This window comes from Oncorhynchus keta, chromosome 34 (assembly GCF_023373465.1).
Source record: "Oncorhynchus keta strain PuntledgeMale-10-30-2019 chromosome 34, Oket_V2, whole genome shotgun sequence".
Classification (NCBI taxonomy): domain Eukaryota; kingdom Metazoa; phylum Chordata; class Actinopteri; order Salmoniformes; family Salmonidae; genus Oncorhynchus; species Oncorhynchus keta.
Genome location: NC_068454.1, coordinates 56562762 through 56582047, shown reverse-complemented (window position 1 = coordinate 56582047; position 19286 = coordinate 56562762). Strand labels below are relative to the sequence as shown.

General features: G+C 41.5%; 1 protein-coding gene across 4 annotated transcripts; it reads right to left on the bottom strand.

Annotated features, from left to right (window-relative positions):
- Positions 1–496: 496 nt before the first annotated feature.
- LOC118367341 (centrosome-associated protein 350-like) lies at positions 497–12412 on the bottom strand. 4 transcript variants are annotated; one of them, XM_035750698.2, is made up of 8 exons: positions 12266–12411; positions 11788–11898; positions 11524–11602; positions 9704–9876; positions 6848–6962; positions 6274–6415; positions 5243–5482; positions 497–2295 (listed from the first exon to the last, which is right to left on the bottom strand). In XM_035750698.2, exons 2-8 carry the CDS (start codon positions 11860–11862, stop codon positions 2238–2240), a joined length of 882 nt encoding a protein of 293 aa, XP_035606591.1. In that variant the 5' UTR covers positions 11863–11898; positions 12266–12411; the 3' UTR covers positions 497–2237. The 4 variants fall into 4 exon arrangements, with proteins under 4 accessions (XP_035606591.1, XP_052350093.1, XP_035606590.1 ...); XM_052494133.1 differs by having other exon boundaries at positions 9731–9876; positions 12266–12410; XM_035750697.2 differs by having other exon boundaries at positions 12125–12272.
- Positions 12413–19286: the final 6874 nt, after the last annotated feature.

Below are 19286 nucleotides of genomic sequence, written 5' to 3'. Positions count from 1 at the left end.
TGGTGGTGGTAGTGTGATGGTTTGGGGATGCTTTGTGCTGCCTTAGGACCATTACGACTGGTGTCGTATGTGAGAGACTGATCATTGCAGCAAAATGTGAGAGACTGATCATTGCAGCAAACGGTGAGAGACTGATCATTGCAGCAAAAGGTGGCACAACCAGTTATTGAATGTAAGGGGGCTATTACTTTGGGTGCGCCATAAATTTGTTAATTAAGTAAATCAAATAAGTATACATTTTTGCTGTTATTTGTCAACTCAGGTTCCCTTTATCTATCATTAGGTTTTGGTTAAAGATCTGATAACATTCGGTATCAAAAATATGCAAAAAAATAGATCAAATCAGAAATGGGGCAAATACTATTTCACGGCACTGTATGTTCTAGTATTTGTCATTGGGAGACTCTAAATGTGTATTGCACATCCATAATACCAAATGTTTCTATTGGCAAGATATACTGTACTTTTATCAAAACGCATAATAAGCTAATACTAGTTGATGCTACAAGATTGTTACTTTATTTCTGAACACAAAGACAACATTGTTAGTGCTCATCCCACATATACCACTGTATACATGTACAGCATATACTACTGTATATAGTATTTACAATTTTATTCTCTTTTTCTTTTGCCAATGTTGGTCTTTAATACAGGGCCGATGTTGACACTTCTATGATCTTTGAAGCATGTTGGTTGTACAGTAGATACATCAGGGGTGCCATATTCTCAATAAACTTGTGCCTATACATTACCGGTCAAACGTTTTAGAACCCCTACTCATTCAAGGGTTTTTCTTTATTTGTACTATTTTCTACATTGTGGAATAATAGTGAAGACATAAAAACTATGAAATAACACATATGGAATCATGTAGTAAACAAAACAAGTGTTAAACATATCAAAATGTATGACAGCTTTGCACACTCTTGGCATTCTCTCAGCCAGCTTCATGAGGTAGTCACCCTCATGCATTTCAATTAATAGATGTGCCTTCTTAAAAGTTCATTTGGGGAAGTACTTTCCTTCTTAAAATGTATTTCAGCCAATCAGTTGTGTTCGACAGAAGATAGACCTATTTGGTAAAAGACCAAGGCAATATTATTGCAAGAACAGCTCAAATAAGCAAAGCGAAACGACAGTCCATCATTACTTTAAGATATGAATGTCAGCCAATACGGAACATTTCAAGAACGTTGAATGTTTCTTCAATTGCAGTCGCAAAAACCATCAAGCGCTATGATGAAATTGGCTCTCATGAGGACCGCCACAGGAATGGAAGTTACCTCAGCTGCAAAGGATACGTTCATTAGAGTTACCAGACTCAGATATTGCAGCCCAAATAAATGCTTCACAGAGTTCAAGTAACATACACATCTCAACATCAACTGATCAGAGGAGACTGTGTGAATCAGGCCTTCATGGTCAAATTGCTGCAAAGAAACCATTACTAAAGGACACCAATGAGAAGAAGAGACTTGCTTGGGCCAAGAAACACAAGCAATGGACATTAGACAGGTGGAAATGTGTCCTTTGGTCTGGAGTCCAAATTGGAGATTTTTGGATCCAACCACCGTGTCGTTGTGAGACACGATGTGGGTAAACGGATGATCTCCGCATTTGTATTTCCAACCGTAAAGCATGGAGGAAGAGGTGTTATGTTGTGGGGGTGCTTTGCTGGTGACACTGTGTGATTTATGACCTAACACACCTCCAGGCTGTGTAAGGGATATTTTACCACAAATGAGAGTGATGGAGTGCTACATCAGAAGACCTGGCCTTCACAATCCCCCGACCTCAACCCAGTTGAGATGGTTTGGTATAAGTCGGACCACAGAGTAAATAAAAAGCAACCAACAAGTGCTCAGCATATGTGGGAACTCCTTCAAGACTGTTGGAAAAGCATTCCAGGTGAAGCTGGTTGAGAGAATGCAGTGTGCAAAGCTGTCATCAAGGCAAAGGGTGGCTATTTGAAGAATCTCTCTCAAATAAAATATATTTTGATTTGTTTAACACTTTATTTGGTTACTACATGATTCCATATGTGTTATTATATAGTTTTAGTATTCTACTCTGCAGAATATAGTAAACACAAAGAAATACCCTTGAATGAGTAGGTGTTCTAAAACTTTTGACCAGTATTGTAAGTTTACTTTTAGAGACCATTCGTAATTGATGCCAAAGAGTCCATATGAAATATCCAGATGTGACCCTCCACCATAGAGACTGTGATGTCATCACTCCCAGGCCATCAACAGCTTGGTGAATGGCACAAAGGCACCGTGGCCAGCCTTGCTGCAAGGGAAGGGAAACAGACAGTCACCACATGGCAGTTAGATTTAAATACCTTAGATTAAAAATGAGGCAGACCATTGGTTAATAAGGCACTGTTATAAAAATATCCCTACTTAATATCATATTTCCCGATAAAGAGAATAAATACAAAAGTATGTGGACACCTGCTCATCAAACATCTCGTTCCTAAATCATGGGCATTCATATGGAGTTGGTCCCCCCTTTGCTGCTATAACAACCTTCACTCTTCTGGGAAGGCTTTTCACTTTTCATGTTGGAACATTGCTGCTGGGAAATGTTTCCATTCAGCCACAAGAGCATTAGTGAGGTTGGGCACTGATGTTGGGTGATTAGGCCTGACTCGCGGTCAGCGTTTCAATTCACCCCAAAGGTGTTCGATGGGGTTGAGGTCAGGGCTCTGTGCAAGCCAGTCAAGTTCTTCCACACAGATCTCAACTAACCATTTATGTATGTATCTCAATTTTTGCACAGGGGCATTGTCATGCTGAAACAGGAAAGGGCCTTCCCTACCCTGAGTACAGAATAGTTTAGAATGTCATTGTATAATGTACCGTTAAATTTCCTCTTCAAAGGAACTAAAGGGCCAAGCCCGATCCATGAAAAAGCCCCAGATCAATCACGCCAGAGAACGCATTTCCACTGCTCCAGAGTCCAATGGCAGTGAGCTTAAAACCACTCCAGCTAACACTTGGCATTGCGCAGTTCCCGATTAACAGTTACTTCCAATGGCAGTTTGGAACTCGGTAGTAAGTATTGCAACCAAGGACAGACGATTTTTACACGCTACGCGCTTCAGCTCTCGGCGATCCCGTTCTGTGAGCTTGTGTGGGCTACCACTTGGCAGCTGAGCCGTTGTTGCTCCTAGACGTTTCCACCAGGGCAGCTTTAGCTGGGCAGAAATTTGACGAACTGACTTGTTGGAAAGGTGGCATCCTATGACATTGCCACATTGAAAGTCACTGAGCTCTTCAGTAAGGCCATTCTACTGCCAATGTTTGTCAATGGAGATTGCATGGCTTTTATTTTCCTCTCAGGATGGCTGAAATTGCTAAATCCACTAATTTGAAGGGGTGTCCACATACATTTGTATGTATAGTGTACTTTTATCCAAATGCGTAATAAGCAATTACTATTTGATGCGACAAGACTATTATTGTATTCCAGAACATAATGAAAACAGTGTTAGTACTCATCCCACATATAACATTGTATACATGTACAATATATACTGCTGTATATGGTTTTTCATATCATTTTGTTCCCCTCTTTTGACAAACACGTGCTACTCACGTTTGCTTTGAGGTTGATATTTGCATGTTAAGTCAACCAATGACAACGTCAGCAGCACATGTCAACGTGTGTCTTGAGCACGGAAGCATATTTTCTATATTCTTTTTTTTATTTTACAAAATACAAACAAGTCGATAATACAGTGACAAGACAAGCGTAAAAACGGAGGATGATGTACAATCATGACGATACTCAAACGGAAAAACACACGATGCAACACATTTGGACAAGACCGTTATCAGCAATGCCATGGTGTAGTATTCTAATACCAAAAAGAAATAAGGACAAACATTGTTTGCTTACACTCCATGGCATATGGATCATTTTACCCTTATAGTAGCATATGTTCATTTGAATTAATATTGTTCAATAACAATGTTGTGGACTTTCTCAAATAGATATTGCCTGGCTACCCAAATAATATAATATTGCAGACACTTTTATCCAAAGCGACTGTGTGCATTCATTGTATGTGTGGGTGGCCCCGGGAATTGCTAATGAATTGTTTCAACAGGTTGGGTGTTAGAGATGTAGAACTTAGTGTTTTGAATATGAATATTTTGCCTAGCAGAAGTATTGTGTCATTAATTGAGGGGATATGGACAATGACGTCACCCAAGATGATAAGTTGGGGGTTAATACGTAGTTTGATGGAGTGATGGGAAAGCTAGCCTTGAACCTGTAGCCAAAAGGAGGTCACTGTCTGACAGTACCAAAACAGATGTATTATGTCCTCCTCTTCATGACAGAACCTTCATTTAGAGTCTTGCTCAATACACTAAATGGACAGCATTTTCTTTGTTGACAGCTAGATAGAATCACACAGAGCAGAGCAAGAGAGAGTGTATCTGCACATATGTGATGTAGTAAGCAATTATCGGGTACCACTTTTTGCTTGTGGGCACTACTTTCAGAACTACTGGCTATGAGTAATACAAGGTACCGGAGAATCCCTAACTGAAAGTCTCTTGAGTATCTATTGATGTTTTGTATGTGAAATTGTAGACCTGCTTCCATGGTATTGGGTTCCATGGTATTGGGATCTTTCCAATATGTTTGACATTTGTATGGAATTGCAGATAGGTGATGGAAAGTGAATTGGTATATTTCAGAGTTGATTTTAGCTTTTTGAATACATTTTTTAGTTTTTTATAGTAGGATTACATACAGTTAAATTATGCATTACTTTCTTCATCTTAGCTTTCCATGTGGGGGATATAGCAGAGAGCAGTTGAGCATACATATGATTTGAACAAACATCCCCATAGTCTCTAAACACAGTTTCAAAATCAAACAACTTTCCATCCATGTCCACAATGGCATTTAGAAAATGAATAGATTTTTCAATAAACAATTATTTCAAATTGTTACTTGTGTGTGTGAGCGGCCTGGAGGCCCTACTACTGTAAACAACAGGATTCAGTGAATAACTTCTTTCAAGTAAATAAACCCTTTCAGTTATAACTAAAAGCACTGTAGAACCTTTTCCTGTCACCTCTAAAAATAGAGACATATTTATAGTCAACAGCAAATCTCTCACAATTCTACCAATGTAAAAATGTAAGGATGAAACATCCCTTATTTACAGAATAACTGATTTAAAACTACATATTCTTGGTAAATGAAGAATACTTACCATTCAAAGTAGCACTGTCCCCTGTGTGTGCCATCTTGCTGCCCGTGTTCAAGTGATTCCAGCTCCACTCCCATATGGAAGTCTGGCTCCCCCTCCAGGTGGCCCAGGTAACGAACCGTGCCTGTGCTGATCCGTCCCGAGGGCAGCAGGACTCGAACCCGGTGTCCCGTCTGCAGGTCCAGGGGGGAGTGAGGCACAAAGACCCGGTGTGGACCGGTGTAGCTCCTCCAGGAGCTCCCACTGGGGGGACGGAAGATTTGCTCTTTTTAGATGGCTTAAAATGAATAGGATTTAAAGGGACATTACACTCTAAAATCAAAGTTTTCAGATCAGACCTGGGTTCAAACAGGCACGATTACTCTCAAAGATATTTTGAAGTAAGGATTTTGATATTTTTCTTTTGAATATTGGAATGCATTTGAAAATACTCAGATATACAGGCAGTGTATTTTCAAATACAAATATTTAAATACTGCATTTAAACCCAGGTCTGTTTGGTCCTAGGGATGTTTGAAATAATGAATTTGGAAACAAATATTTGAAAATTGTAGGCTATAGGATAATTTTTTTTAAATACTTATAAATACTTCAAAATGTAAGTGGTCAATTTTAGCCACATTGTTCTAAAATACTCAAAGAAATATTGAAATAACAACCCAGGTCTGTTTGGCTATGTTTACACAGGCAGTCCAATTAGAATCTTTGTTTCACTATTTGGTCTTTTGACCAATCAGATCAGCTCCGAAAAAGATTTCATGTGATTGGTCAAAATACAAATTAGTGTAAAACATATCAGAATTGGGCTGGCTGTGTAGACATTCTTACAGACCTCAAAAGTTGTCATTTTTTTGCGTAGATCCAGCTACATGTCTCAACTCCAAATTAATGGAAAAGATAAGCACTGCAAATCTGGAAATTACATGGTGCTTTCCATGGACCAATTTTGAGGTCTGAAAACAAGTGTCAAACAGATTTTTAAGTTTAATGGCCTTTTGACACAGCTGGGAGCAGGTGAAGAGAAATGGCTCTACCTGGTGGCTGGAGACAGAGCAGAAATGGGTCTGAAGCCAAATGCTGAGTTCAATGAGACCTGGCTGCCAGACAAGCTGCTTTGGCATGTGTCGCCTGTTGATGACATCCTCTCAGACCCTTTGCTTCGGTTGGAATGGCTGCCTGTTATTTTAAGTAATGGATAAGATTATTCTTTGCTATTCAAAATGCAGTTCTCAAAGGGAGATAACACTACACAATTAAAAAATGTCTGATGTTTTCAGACCTCAAAACTAGCCCAATTGCAAGATGAATACATGCTCCAAGACTTTGGGTGTGTAGATCTAGTTATATGCCTTAACCACAAATGAATGGAAAAGATGAGCACGAATAAAATCTGGAACTAGGAAAACACTTATCTTTTCCATTAATTTGGGATTAAAGCATATAGCTTGATCTACGCAACAAATGGCCTGTGACATGGACTTATCTGAACACTACTCTACTTTTGAGGTATGGAAACATCTGACAAGCTTTTATGTTGGAGTGCAATGTCCATTTTAAATCCCATATGATGATTACAGCAAATCAAGTACTGTTGATCATGTGATTTACTTGAGCTGTCCTGGTTCTTTCCATCGTACGACTGTCTGTTTTCCACCTCTGACTCGCCAAGGTCCTCAAAGCTGCCCACCTGAGGTAAACTTCCAGGCCTGGCTACAGAGATCAGCTGATCAAAATAAAACAAAGCTGTCATCAAGTTATTATTATGACTAAATTATGAAACACACACTAACACATAATCATACAGGCGCTCACAAACACACACACACACACACACTCAGACACACGTTACTTTACATTAGTTCATCGTATCCGATGATTACCTCCACTTTTGAGTTAACGCTGAATTATTTGGGACTGTAGAGTCCAATCCGAGATCCACAAACTTTATTGCAGGTGAGGCATATGCAGTCTGTGTTGGTGGGGGCAGGCGTGGTTGTATGTATTCTGAACTGTTTGTGCTCCTCTCCTCCCACCTCTGTACCTCGCTCTGGCAGATCTGCCACCAGTTGGAACAGTCAGCAGCAGAATCCTCCACGTCTGTGGGTTTGATGTTGCACTTCTTCAGCAATGTTTTCAGCTGGTCCTTGTAGTGCTTCATCTGCCCCCTGCAGACCGCCGGCCAAGATGTAGCTGGCCCCCTCTGCAGACCGCCGGCCAAGATGTAGCTGGCCCCCTCTGCAGACCGCCGGCCAAGATGTAGCTGGCCCCCTCTGCAGACCGCCGGCCAAGATGTAGCTGGCCCCCTCTGCAGACCGCCGGCCAAGATGTAGCTGGCACCCTCTGCAGACCGCCGGCCAAGATGTAGCTGGCACCCTCTGCAGACTGCCGGCCAAGATGTAGCTGGCCCCCTCTGCAGATCGCCGGCCAAGATGTAGCTGGCCCCCTCTGCAGACCGCTGGCCAAGATGTAGCTGGCCCCCTCTGCAGACCACCGGCCAAGATGTAGCTGGCCATACAGGATCTTCCACTGCAAGAGCTCCCGAGACAGTGCAGTTGGTGTTGGGTGACCATGGCCTCCATACTCTTGCAGTTGGTCTTACAGTAGCAAGTATTTCTGTATGGGCCACACGGTCACACCAGGTGATTCCCAGGATGCGCTGCAGGCATCTTCTGTGGAATCGCTCAAACTGCTTGTTGTGGCAACTGTAAGTGACCTAGGATTCACAGCTGTATAGAAGTGTGGTGATGCAGACGGCTTGATAGATTGCGACTTTGGTGTGGAGGTTCCTGTTTTGGAAGACCCTGCGTCTGAGTTTCCCGAAGGCAGCTGATGCTTGCTTGATCCTATTTTTAATTTCGAGGTTGATGCTGCAGTTCTCCGAGAGGATGCTGCCCAGGTATTTGGAGGATGTGACTATTGCCAGGGATTTGTGTTCAATGGTGAAGACAGGCATGGTGGGTGGAGGGCTGGGTCTCCATTGGCAGACCCCCTCTGTCTTGGTGCTGTTGCTAGACAGTCCCATCCTGCTATATACCCTCGCGGACCGAAGTTCTTCCGGAGTGTGGGCCACAAGAGCACAGTCATTAGAATACTGCAGCTCAAGAACCCGTTCCGTCAAAACCCTGGTGGTTGCTTGGGGCCTCCTGATGTTGAATAGGGTTCCATCTAGCCTGAAGTCCACCGCAACCCCGCTACTGTCCTCAAGCTCCTTGTGGAGAAGCAGGGTGACACATAGGAGGAAGATGTTAAAGAGTACAGGTGCCAGCACACACCCCTGCCTCATACCGATGCTTACTCCAAAGGCCACTGACTCCTGCCCTCCTATGGCCACCCGCCATCATCCTATCATGCAACTGGCAAAGGATGTTGATAAATTTGTCTGGACAGCCTGCAATATTTGAGTAGAATGCCCCATAGTAGTTCCCTGCTCACTGTGTCGAAGGCCTTCTTGGAAAGGTCGACAAAGGCCATGAAAAGGTACGGATGTTGTTCACAGCACTTCTTCTGGAGTTGCTGTGCAGTGAATATCATGTCGACCGTACTCCTGTTCTTTCTGAAGGCGCATCAGGACCTTGCTGGCATCAGCCAGAATGGGTATCCCCCGTCTGTTTGTCCCAGATGGACTTGGCACCCTTGTTCGGTGGCAATGTTTGCATCCCACCACTGTTGTGGGACGATCTCCCCGTCCCAAACCTCAGTGACGTACTGGTAGAGAGTTCTGGTGCACAAGTAACCTGCCTTCTTCAGTAGCTCTGCCGGGGTGCTCTCAGTGGCAGGAGCCTTGTTGTTCTTGAGGGAAAGGATAGCTGATAACACCTCTTGGAAGGTTGGTGAATGGTGGACGTCTTGAATGGGTGGACGGACAGGCAGTTCTTCCAGGATGGAGTGGTCTGTAGGAGAACGCTGATTGAGTAGTGCTTCAAAGTGGTCAGCCCACATTATCAGGATCTGGTTTTGGTCTTTCAAGAGAGTCAGACCATCAGTTGTTATCAGGGGGGTGATGGAGCAACTTCTAGGGACTATGATAGCTTTAGCTGAGTTGTAGAAATTGTGCATGTCGTTTTTTCTGTATAAATTTGGATTTCCTGTGCCTTGTTCGTCTACCATTCGTTCTGCAGAGCATACAAGGTTGTTTGCACTTCCTTGGGTGATGCACGCCATTGCCGGCGGAGGGTAGCAGATGTGGGGCTGTTGAGAGTAGCTCTGTGTGCTTTGTGCATAATGTCCAGTAAGGTTGTTGTGGTGTCAGTTCTCATCGAACCAGTCCTGATGTTTCCTACAACTGTAGCCAATGGAGTGGGACGCTGCCTGATAGAGCACTGAGCTAATAGATGACCACTTCTGGTCCATGGTGTCCTCTGAGCTCAGAAAAGGCTCAGTCTCCCTCAGCCCTTCATCGATAGAGCGACAGAACTCGCCCATTACAGCAGCTTTCTTAAGCTGGGTACACCCACACACACACACCTGATAACGTAGGTCCTGCTGTATCACCTGCAGTTCCACAAACTTCCTCTCCCATGTTGCCCTCTCAAAGGTGATCTGGGTCTTGAGGGCCTGAATCTCCCTCTCAGCTTTGGACAGTCTCCTCTGCATGGCACTGCTATCATGACTTCCTGGTATTTCCTGATTCGCTGAGCCTGGAAATCAACAATCCAATACATACAGAGACCAAAATTCTATTCTATTGTATTCTATTATATTCCAAACTCAGCAAAAAAAAGAAACGTCCCTTTTTCAGGACCCTGTCTTTCAAAGACAATTCGTAAAAATCCAAATAACTTCACATATCTTCACTGTAAAGGGTTTAAACACAGTTTCCCATGCTTGTTCAATGAACCACAAACAATTAATGAACATGCACCTGTGGAACGGTCGTTAAGACACTAACAGCTTACAGACGGTAGGCAATTAAGGTCACAGTTATGAAAACTTAGGACACTAAAGAGGCCTTTCTACTGACTCTGAAAAACACCAAAAGAAAGATGCCCAGGGTCCCTGTTCATCTGTGTGAACGTGCCATAGGCATGCTGCAAGGAGGCAAGAGAACTGCAGATGTGGCCAGGGCAATAAATTCCAATGCCCATACTGTGAGACGCCTAAGACAGTTCTACAGGGAGACAGGATGGACAACTGATCGTTCTCGTAGTGGCAGACCACATGTAGCAACACCTGCACAGGATTTGTACAACTGCCCGAGTTACACCAGGAATGCACAATCCCTCCATCAGTGTTCAGACTGTCCGCAATAGGCTGAGAGAGGCTGGACAGAGGGCTTGTAGGCCTGTTGTAAGGCAGGTCCTCACCAGACATCACCAGTAACAATGCGCTTATGGGCACAAACCCACCGTCGCTGGACCAGACAGGACTGGCAAAAAGTGTTCTTCACTGACGAGTCACGGTTTTGTCTCACCAGGGGAGATGGTTGGATTTGCGTTTATCGTCGAAGGAATGAGCTTTACACCGAGGCCTGTACTCTGGAGCGGGATCGATGTGGAGGTGGAGGGACTATTATGGTCTGGGGTGGTGTGTCACAGCATCATCGGACTGAGCTTGTTGTCATTGCTGGCAATCTCAACACTGTTTGTTACAGGGAAGACATCCTCGTCCCTCATGTGGTACCCTTCCTGCAGGCTCATCCTGACATGACCCTCCAGCATGACACTGCCACCAGCCATACTGCACGTTCTGTGCGCAATTTCCTGCAAAACAGGAATGTCAGTGTTCTGCCATGGCCAGCAAAGAGCCGGGATCTCAATCCCATTGAGCACGTCTGGGACCTGTTGGATCGGAGGGTGAGGACTAGGGCCATTCCCCCCAGAAATGTCAGAGAAGTTGCAGGTGCCTTGGTGGAAGAGTGGGGTAACATTTCACAGCAAGAACTGGCAAATCTGGTGCAGTCCACGAGGAGGAGATGCACTGCAGTACTTAATGCAGCTGGTGGCCACACCAGATACTGACTGTTACTTTTGATTTTGCCCCCCCCCCCCCCTTTGTTCAGGGACACATTTTTCCATTTCTGTTAATCATATGTCTGTGGAACTTGTTCAGTATATGTCTCAGTTGATGAATCTTGTTATGTTCATACAAATATTTGCACATGTTAAGTTTGCTGAAAATAAACGCAGTTGACAGTGAGAGTCTTTTTTTGCTGAGTTTATAACACACATAGATGAGAGGATTAGAGTAGAGTCCTTTAGAACACCAATTCTATGCCAGTATGTGTCACAATAGTCTACATTTTGTTCTGTTTTCATTATTTACTGAGGACAACTCTCATCCATTACCTGTTTTTTGTTTCACTTGATCCTTCCCTGTTCTGTGAGGTTCATTGGGCATGTATTTGATTGAGTAGTATGGGCTCACCTGCATCAAAAATCAATGACAGTCATACAGTATTTCCAGAGCAAGAGGGTTGTCAAAGCTATAATTATCAGATAGGACACATAGCCCAGTTTGGGCTGTATGTAGCTAACTCCTATGGTCATTGTCACTCTTGGCAAAGAGTTGCATAAACAGATCTGCGACCAAGCTATTGGACACACACTCACCCAGAAGAACCTGCAGGTACATAACAGACCCTTGAATGTCCATGCAAACGCACACCACAGGATGTGCGTCGCCATGCTGCTGTAGTATCTCCTCACATTGTCCTATCCTAACTGAGAAAAGAAAGTTGTTGTTGAGGTGTGCCCATAGAACAAAATCTGTGACCAGGCTATATAATATCAGTCCTGCATCCACAATTCTGCCACCTCCATTCGGATGATGTCTCTGTAATACAGCTAATTCTGGAGATTCATTCACTGAGAGCTTCAACAAACCATTACAAATAAACATGTAATAGCACTACCCTTTATACAGACAAATAGGAGGCTAAATACAGACCTTTCCCAACAGCCAGATGGTAGGAATAAAGGTGAAGAGAATGAAAGTCAGAATGTCAGAATGAAAATAGCTCTGCTCTTTTCAGGTCAATGCCGTCACACTCCATGGTGAATGCTAGAACGCCATATAGTACCCACTGACCTGTTGCTATGTCCAGTGTCGTGAGAGCAGTGTTGCTGACAAGTAAATCTTATCTAATCTTCTTAGTCAGGCTGCGTCCCGGGCCATGTCCTTCCAGACAGCAGCTTAATTTTGCCTCCCGAGCCTCCTCATAAAAACACAGTAAGTGGGTGGTGTTGTTGATGCAGTTTAATGCTGGCCACTGTCAATTCCAATCATTTTACAAACTACTGTAGGCATAGCTTGATGAGCTGGTGGGCAAATCTTCCTTTCAATGGCATATTCGAGTAAACAGTCCTGAATTGTTGTACCGGCTGATATTTTCTCTTAATATTTGATAGTCATGCAGAACGCACCGTATCATATAGGGTTATATTATATTTATGGTATTGATATTCGGACAGCCAAAACATGCTTAGGTTGACCTAATATGGACGCAGTACAAAATAATGACCTAAAGGTCAACGGCATGTGTTTGCTTTAAGCACAGACATCCTGTCACTCTCAAACACAGCCCTTTGTTTGCATAGAATTTTGCATTGATGGCCTTTGTTTACGCCGTAAATAAATGAATGGTCATGGCTCTGAATGGCCATGCAAAACAAGTTATTTTCTTTCATTCAACATCTTGCCATTTTGCATACCTTCTGCGGGATCTGTCTCTTTTCCATCCTAATTTATTTGCATCTGAAGAGCGTATGGTATATTGTGTCACTTTTACATGTGCGATCATACCCAATCATATTATTATTACAATTGTAATATTATTATATAATATTACAATACACACTTCATAGTTTCGGCAACACTCCTATCTTCACTTGACATTGCAATATGATTGAATCTCAGTTCGATGGTCACATTTTCTATCCATCAAGGAGAAATTAAAGTGATAGGAATTTGGATGTAATGTTCTTCATCCCTGCTATCTGCATGTGATCTTTTGTATGTTTTTACACTTTCTCTGTTATGTACAACACCACTTACACAGATTTATAATAAAGTACATTTGATAGGCACCGGATACTGTACACACTCCTGATTTGAATGGCTACTGTGTAACATTAGAAAATCATTAGACAATAAAATATGCTGAATACTAATTTCACCCATCTTCATTAGAAAATGTGCATATTTTGTCCTACAAACATATTAACAATGACCATCATACTTTATTTTTTCACTTTGCTCCCGTTGTCAATGACTGCTAGTATACCACGTAAACACAAACATGTAAACTTGTCTCCCTTGAATAGCTCACACTGGTTTTGCATTGGACAGGTCTCGCCTGGCTAACACAACTCAAGAAAAAGAGATAGGTCACAGGTCATTACCGTTACTAATGGTGTAGCCAAATGATTGACCTGCCTGTTGCTGTAGAGAAGTGGTGGGTTGTTGTTGTGGAGAAATATTGTTTCGTGACGGATAACACTGCTTTCCGAGTGGTACTGGTTCAACCTGTGTCATACACATTCATTACCTGTACAGTAATTATAATAAATCCCCATTGAAATAAGTCACTCATGCTTTCATTAATTGGAACAAGAGATTTATTGACAAGTGGCCTGTAATTCAGCCCATATCAACTTGCATCACACATCATACCATTGGGACAATGAACATGACAGCGTTATTTTTCTCCTGGTGTCCTGTTCTTCTCTCCATTGTGGAGAAGAATTGTCTTTGGTTTCAAAGTAAAGCACAGCATTCAAATGAAATGTGAGCCTGTAGGTAATATCTGGGAGTTTGACTGTTTTGTGTTTGAATGGGCATTTCAAATCGAATCAAATCAAATGTATTTATATAGCCCTTCGTACATCAGGTGATATCTCAAAGTGCTGTACAGAAACCCAGCCTAAAACCCCAAACAGCAAGCAATGCAGGTGTAGAAGCACGGTGGCTAGGAAAAACTCCCTAGAAAGGCCAAACCTAGGAAGAAACCTAGAGAGGAACCAGGCTATGTGGGGTGGCCAGTCCTCTTCTGGCTGTGCCGGGTGGAGATTATAACAGAACATGGCCAAGATGTTCAAATGTTCATAAATGACCAGCATGGTCCAATAATAATAAGGCAGAACAGTTGAAACTGGAGCAGCAGCACGGCCAGGTGGACTGGGGACAGCAAGGAGTCATCATGTCAGGTAGTCCTGAGGCATGGTCCTAGGGCTCAGGTCCTCCGAGAGAGAGAAAGAAAGAGAGAAAGAGAGAATTAGAGAGAGCACACTTAAATTCACACAGGACACCGAATAGGACAGGAGAAGTACTCCAGATATAACAAACTGTAGCCCCCCGACACATAAACTACTGCAGCATAAATACTGGAGGCTGAGACAGGAGGGGACAGGAGACACTATGGCCCCATCCGAGGACACCCCCGGACAGGGCCAAATAGGAAGGATATAACCCCACCCACTTTGCCAAAGCACAGCCCCCACACCACTAGAGGGATATCTTCAACCACCAACTTACCATCCTGAGACAAGGCTGAGTATAGCCCACAAAGATCTCCGCCACGGCACAACCCAGGGGGGCGCCAACCCAGACAGGATGATCACATCAGTGACTCAACCCACTCAGGTGACGCACCCCTCCCAGGGACGGTATGAGAGAGCCCCAGTAAGCCAGTGACTCATCCCCTGTAATAGGGTTAGAGGCAGAGAATCCCAGTGGAAAGAGGGGAACCGGCCAGGCAGAGACAGCAAGGGCGGTTCGTTGCTCCAGAGCCTTTCCGTTCACCTTCCCACTCCTGGGCCAGACTACACTCAATCATATGACCCACTGAAGAGATGAGTCTTCAGTAAAGACTTAAAGGTTGAGACCGAGTTTGCGTCTCTGACATGGGTAGGCAGACCGTTCCATAAAAATTGAGCTCTATAGGAGAAAGCCCTGCCTCCAGCTGTTTGCTTAGAAATTCTAGGGACAATTAGGAGGCCTGCGTCTTGTGACCGTAGCGTACGTGTAGGTATGTACGGCAGGACCAAATCAGAGAGATAGGTAGGAGCAAGCCCATGTAATGCTTTGTAGGTTAGCAGTAAAACCTTGAAATCAGCCCTTGCTTTGACAGGAAGCCAGTGTAGGGAGGCTAGCACTGGAGTAATATGATACATTTTTTGGGTTCTAGTCAGGATTCTAGCAGCCGTATTTAGCACTAACTGAAGTCTATTTAGTGCTTTATCCGGGTAGCCGTAAAGTAGAGCATTGCAGTAGTCTAACCTAACCTGACAAAAGCATGGATACATTTTTCTGCATCATTTTTGGACAGAAAGTTTCTGATTTTTGCAATGTTACATAGATGGAAAAAAGCTGTCCTTGAAATGGTCTTGATATGTTCTTCAAAAGAGAGATCAGGGTCCAGAGTAACGCCAAGGTCCTTCACAGTTTTATTTGAGATGACTGTACAACCATTAAGATTAATTGTCAGATTCAACAGAAGATCTCTTTGTTTCTTGGGACCTAGAACAAGCATCTCTGTTTATTTCGAGTTTAAAAGTAGACCATTTGCAGCCATCCACTTCCTTATGTCTGAAACACATGCTTCTAGCGAGGGCAATTTTGGGGCTTCACCATGTTTCATTGAAATGTACAGCTGTGTGTCATCCGCATAGCAGTGAAAGTTAACATTATGTTTTCGAATGACATCCCCAAGAGGTAAAATATATAGTGAAAACAATAGTGGTCCTAAAACGGAACCTTGAGGAACACAGAAATGTACAGTTGATTTGTCAGAGGACAAACCATTCACAGAGACAAACTGATATCTTTCCGACAGATAAGATCTAAACCAGGCCAGAACTTGTCTGTGTAGACCAATTTGGGTTTCCAATCTCTCCAAAAGAATGTGGTGATCCATGGTATCAAAAGCAGCACTAAGGTCTAGGAGCACGAGGACAGATGCAGAGCCTCGGTCTGATGCCATTAGAAGGTCATTTACCACCTTCACAAGTGCAGTCTCAGTGCTATGATGGGGTCTAAAACCAGACTGAAGCATTACGTATACATTGTTTGTCTTCAAGAAGGCAGTTGCTGCACAACAGCCTTTTGTAAAAAATTTGAGAGGAATGGAAGATTCGATATAGGCCGATAGTTTTTTATATTTTCTGGGTCAAGGTTTGGCTTTTTCAAGAGAGGCTTTATTACTGCCACTTTTAGTGAGTTTGGTACACATCCGGTGGATAGAGAGCCGTTTATTATGTTCAAGATAGGAGGCCCAAGCACAGGAAGCAGCTCTCAGTAGTTTAGTTGGAATAGGGTCCAGTATGCAGCTTGAAGGTTTAGAGGCCATGATTATTTTCATCATTGTGTCAAGAGATATAGTACTAAAACACTTGAGCGTCTCTCTTGATCCTAGGTCCTGGCAGAGTTGTGCAGACTCAGGACAACTGAGCTTTGAAGGAATACGCAGTTTTAAAGAGGAGTCCGTAATTTGCTTTCTAATAATCATGATCTTTTCCTCAAAGAAGTTCATGAATTTATCACTGCTAAAGTGAAAGCCATATAATTGAATTTGCTATAATTTGCTATAATTTGCTATTACTATTACGGTAACTATGACTTACTTTCCCCTGTTTTAAGTGAAACTGTGAGGGTTCTCTTGCCCTTGTAGGGTTGCCGGATTTTCAATTTTTTTCCAAAAGACAGTCCGATTTTAAAGAGTTTGTACAGTATTCGGTCGGTGGTGCAAAATTTCAAATTTGGTAACCCTATTGCCTGGTAAAGTTGACCCCTCTCACTATTATGAAACACAGACAAGTAGGGTGAGTCTGTATTAGAGTGTTATCATCACAGCTCAGTCATGCACAGTGTATGCCTACCTCATTTGGCTATTGGCTTGTTGGTAAAGCTCTTATTATTGTTGTCTTTGACACCGAGGCAACATTTTGCATGATGATACCTGGTGATAACTGATGAAAATCCCAGCTGGGAATGTAAAGAAAACATATGAAACAAACATATAACAAATGTAAAGGAAAAATATGAAACAAACATATAACAAATGTAAAGGAAACATATGAAACAAACATATAACAAATGTAAAGAAAACATATGAAACAAACATATAACAAATGTAAAGGAAACATATGAAACAAACATATAACAAATGTAAAGGAAACATGTGAAACAAACATGTCACAAATGTAAAGGAAACATATGAAACAAACATATAACAAATGTAAAGGAAACATATGAAACAAACATACAACAAATGTAAAGGAAACATATGAAACAAACATATAACAAATGTAAAGGAAACATATGAAACAAACATATAACAAATGTAAAGGAAACATATGAAACAAATATACAACAAATGTAAAGGAAACATATGAAACAAACATATAACAAATGTAAAGGAAACATATGAAACAAACATATAACAAATGTAAAGGAAACATATGAAACAAACATACAACAAATGTAAAGGAAACATATGAAACAAACATATAACAAATGTAAAGGAAACATATGAAACAAACATATAACAAATGTAAAGGAAACATATGAAACAAACATATAACAAATGTAAAGGAAACATATGAAACAAACATATAACAAATGTAAAGGAAACATATGAAACAAACATATAACAAATGTAAAGGAAACATGTGAAACAAACATGTCACAAATGTAAAGGAAACATATGAAACAAACATATAACAAATGTAAAGGAAACATATGAAACAAACATACAACAAATGTAAAGGAAACATATGAAACAAACATATAACAAATGTAAAGGAAACATATGAAACAAACATATAACAAATGTAAAGGAAACATATGAAACAAACATACAACAAATGTAAAGGAAACATATGAAACAAACATATAACAAATGTAAAGGAAACATATGAAACAAATATATAACAAATGTAAAGGAAACATATGAAACAAACATACAACAAATGTAAAGGAAACATATGAAACAAACATATAACAAATGTAAAGGAAACATATGAAACAAACATATAACAAATGTAAAGGAAACATATGAAACAAACATACAACAAATGTAAAGGAAACATATGAAACAAACATATAACAAATGTAAAGGAAACATATGAAACAAACATATAACCAATGTAAAGGAAACAACACATAAGATGTGATGGAATCAAATGTAAAGCATGTTTATATCACATATCCTTGTAGTTTCAATAGCTTGGTGTTGGGATTTCCATGAATAATATTTATGTTAACACACACGCACACACACACACACATTTTCTTAATGTTTTTCATTTTCAAAATAAGTTTAAATTAATATGAAATTATGTATTTGTAATACAAATACAGTAGGTAACTAAATATTTTAAATTCTTACAATTTCACTATGATAGACACTTCCATGAGTAATGCCTTTGTGCCAACTATAGCTTTGACCATGAAAACTAACATGGAATGGATTTGTGCAAATAATTGTATGTGGTTGTAGTGTATACAATTCCATGAGAGAACTAAAAGCTATATCAGCCTATGTGTGTCTTTCTTCTCACAAAACGTTCAGGTTTATTAGGAGGGATTTTTTTTGTCACCTGAGTGGCCCAGGTGCCTTTGTGTGGTGCCCAGGTTAGGTATTGTACATTCCAAGAGCCACAATGCCACAAAGAGGTAATTGTTGTCAAGTGGGTTTATTCCTGCAGAGAGGGGGAGGGGGAGGGGGGATTTCTCATTGTGTTGAACAGAAACCTGAAGGTTCCCCAAAATCACCTCACCAGTATGGGAATTATCTCACAAGAAACCCATGAGGCAGCAAGGGCTTCACTACAATCCTGTTGCATTTCTTTTCAGACAAACATCTTTAAATGTAATGTAATGTCTATACAGTAGATGAGTGCTTTGAATGGCCTTATGTTAATAAGTTGTAGAAGACTGTGGGAACATTTTGTTTGCACAAGAAAAGGAAAATGAGGTGATAGGTAAATATGTATAATTTTTACAAGGAGATGTAGAATTTTTCTAAGATTGTTTTGGGTTGCAGATGTTTAATGACATGACTATGACCTGTTGTATCACTTTGCTCCAGTGACATTTTTTTTCATGAATA

Excerpts from the sequence above, each read along its gene's own strand:
- LOC118367341 (XM_035750698.2), bottom strand. The coding sequence starts at position 11,862 with ATGGCGACGCACATCCTGTGGTGTGCGTTTGCATGGACATTCAAGGGT. Across the intron at positions 9,877-11,523 it reads TCAAGTGAAACAAAAAACAG|GCTCAGCGAATCAGGAAATA; the intron begins GTAATGGATGAG and ends GTTGATTTCCAG. Across the intron at positions 5,483-6,273 it reads GCTCTGTCTCCAGCCACCAG|TGGGAGCTCCTGGAGGAGCT; the intron begins GTAGAGCCATTT and ends CCGTCCCCCCAG.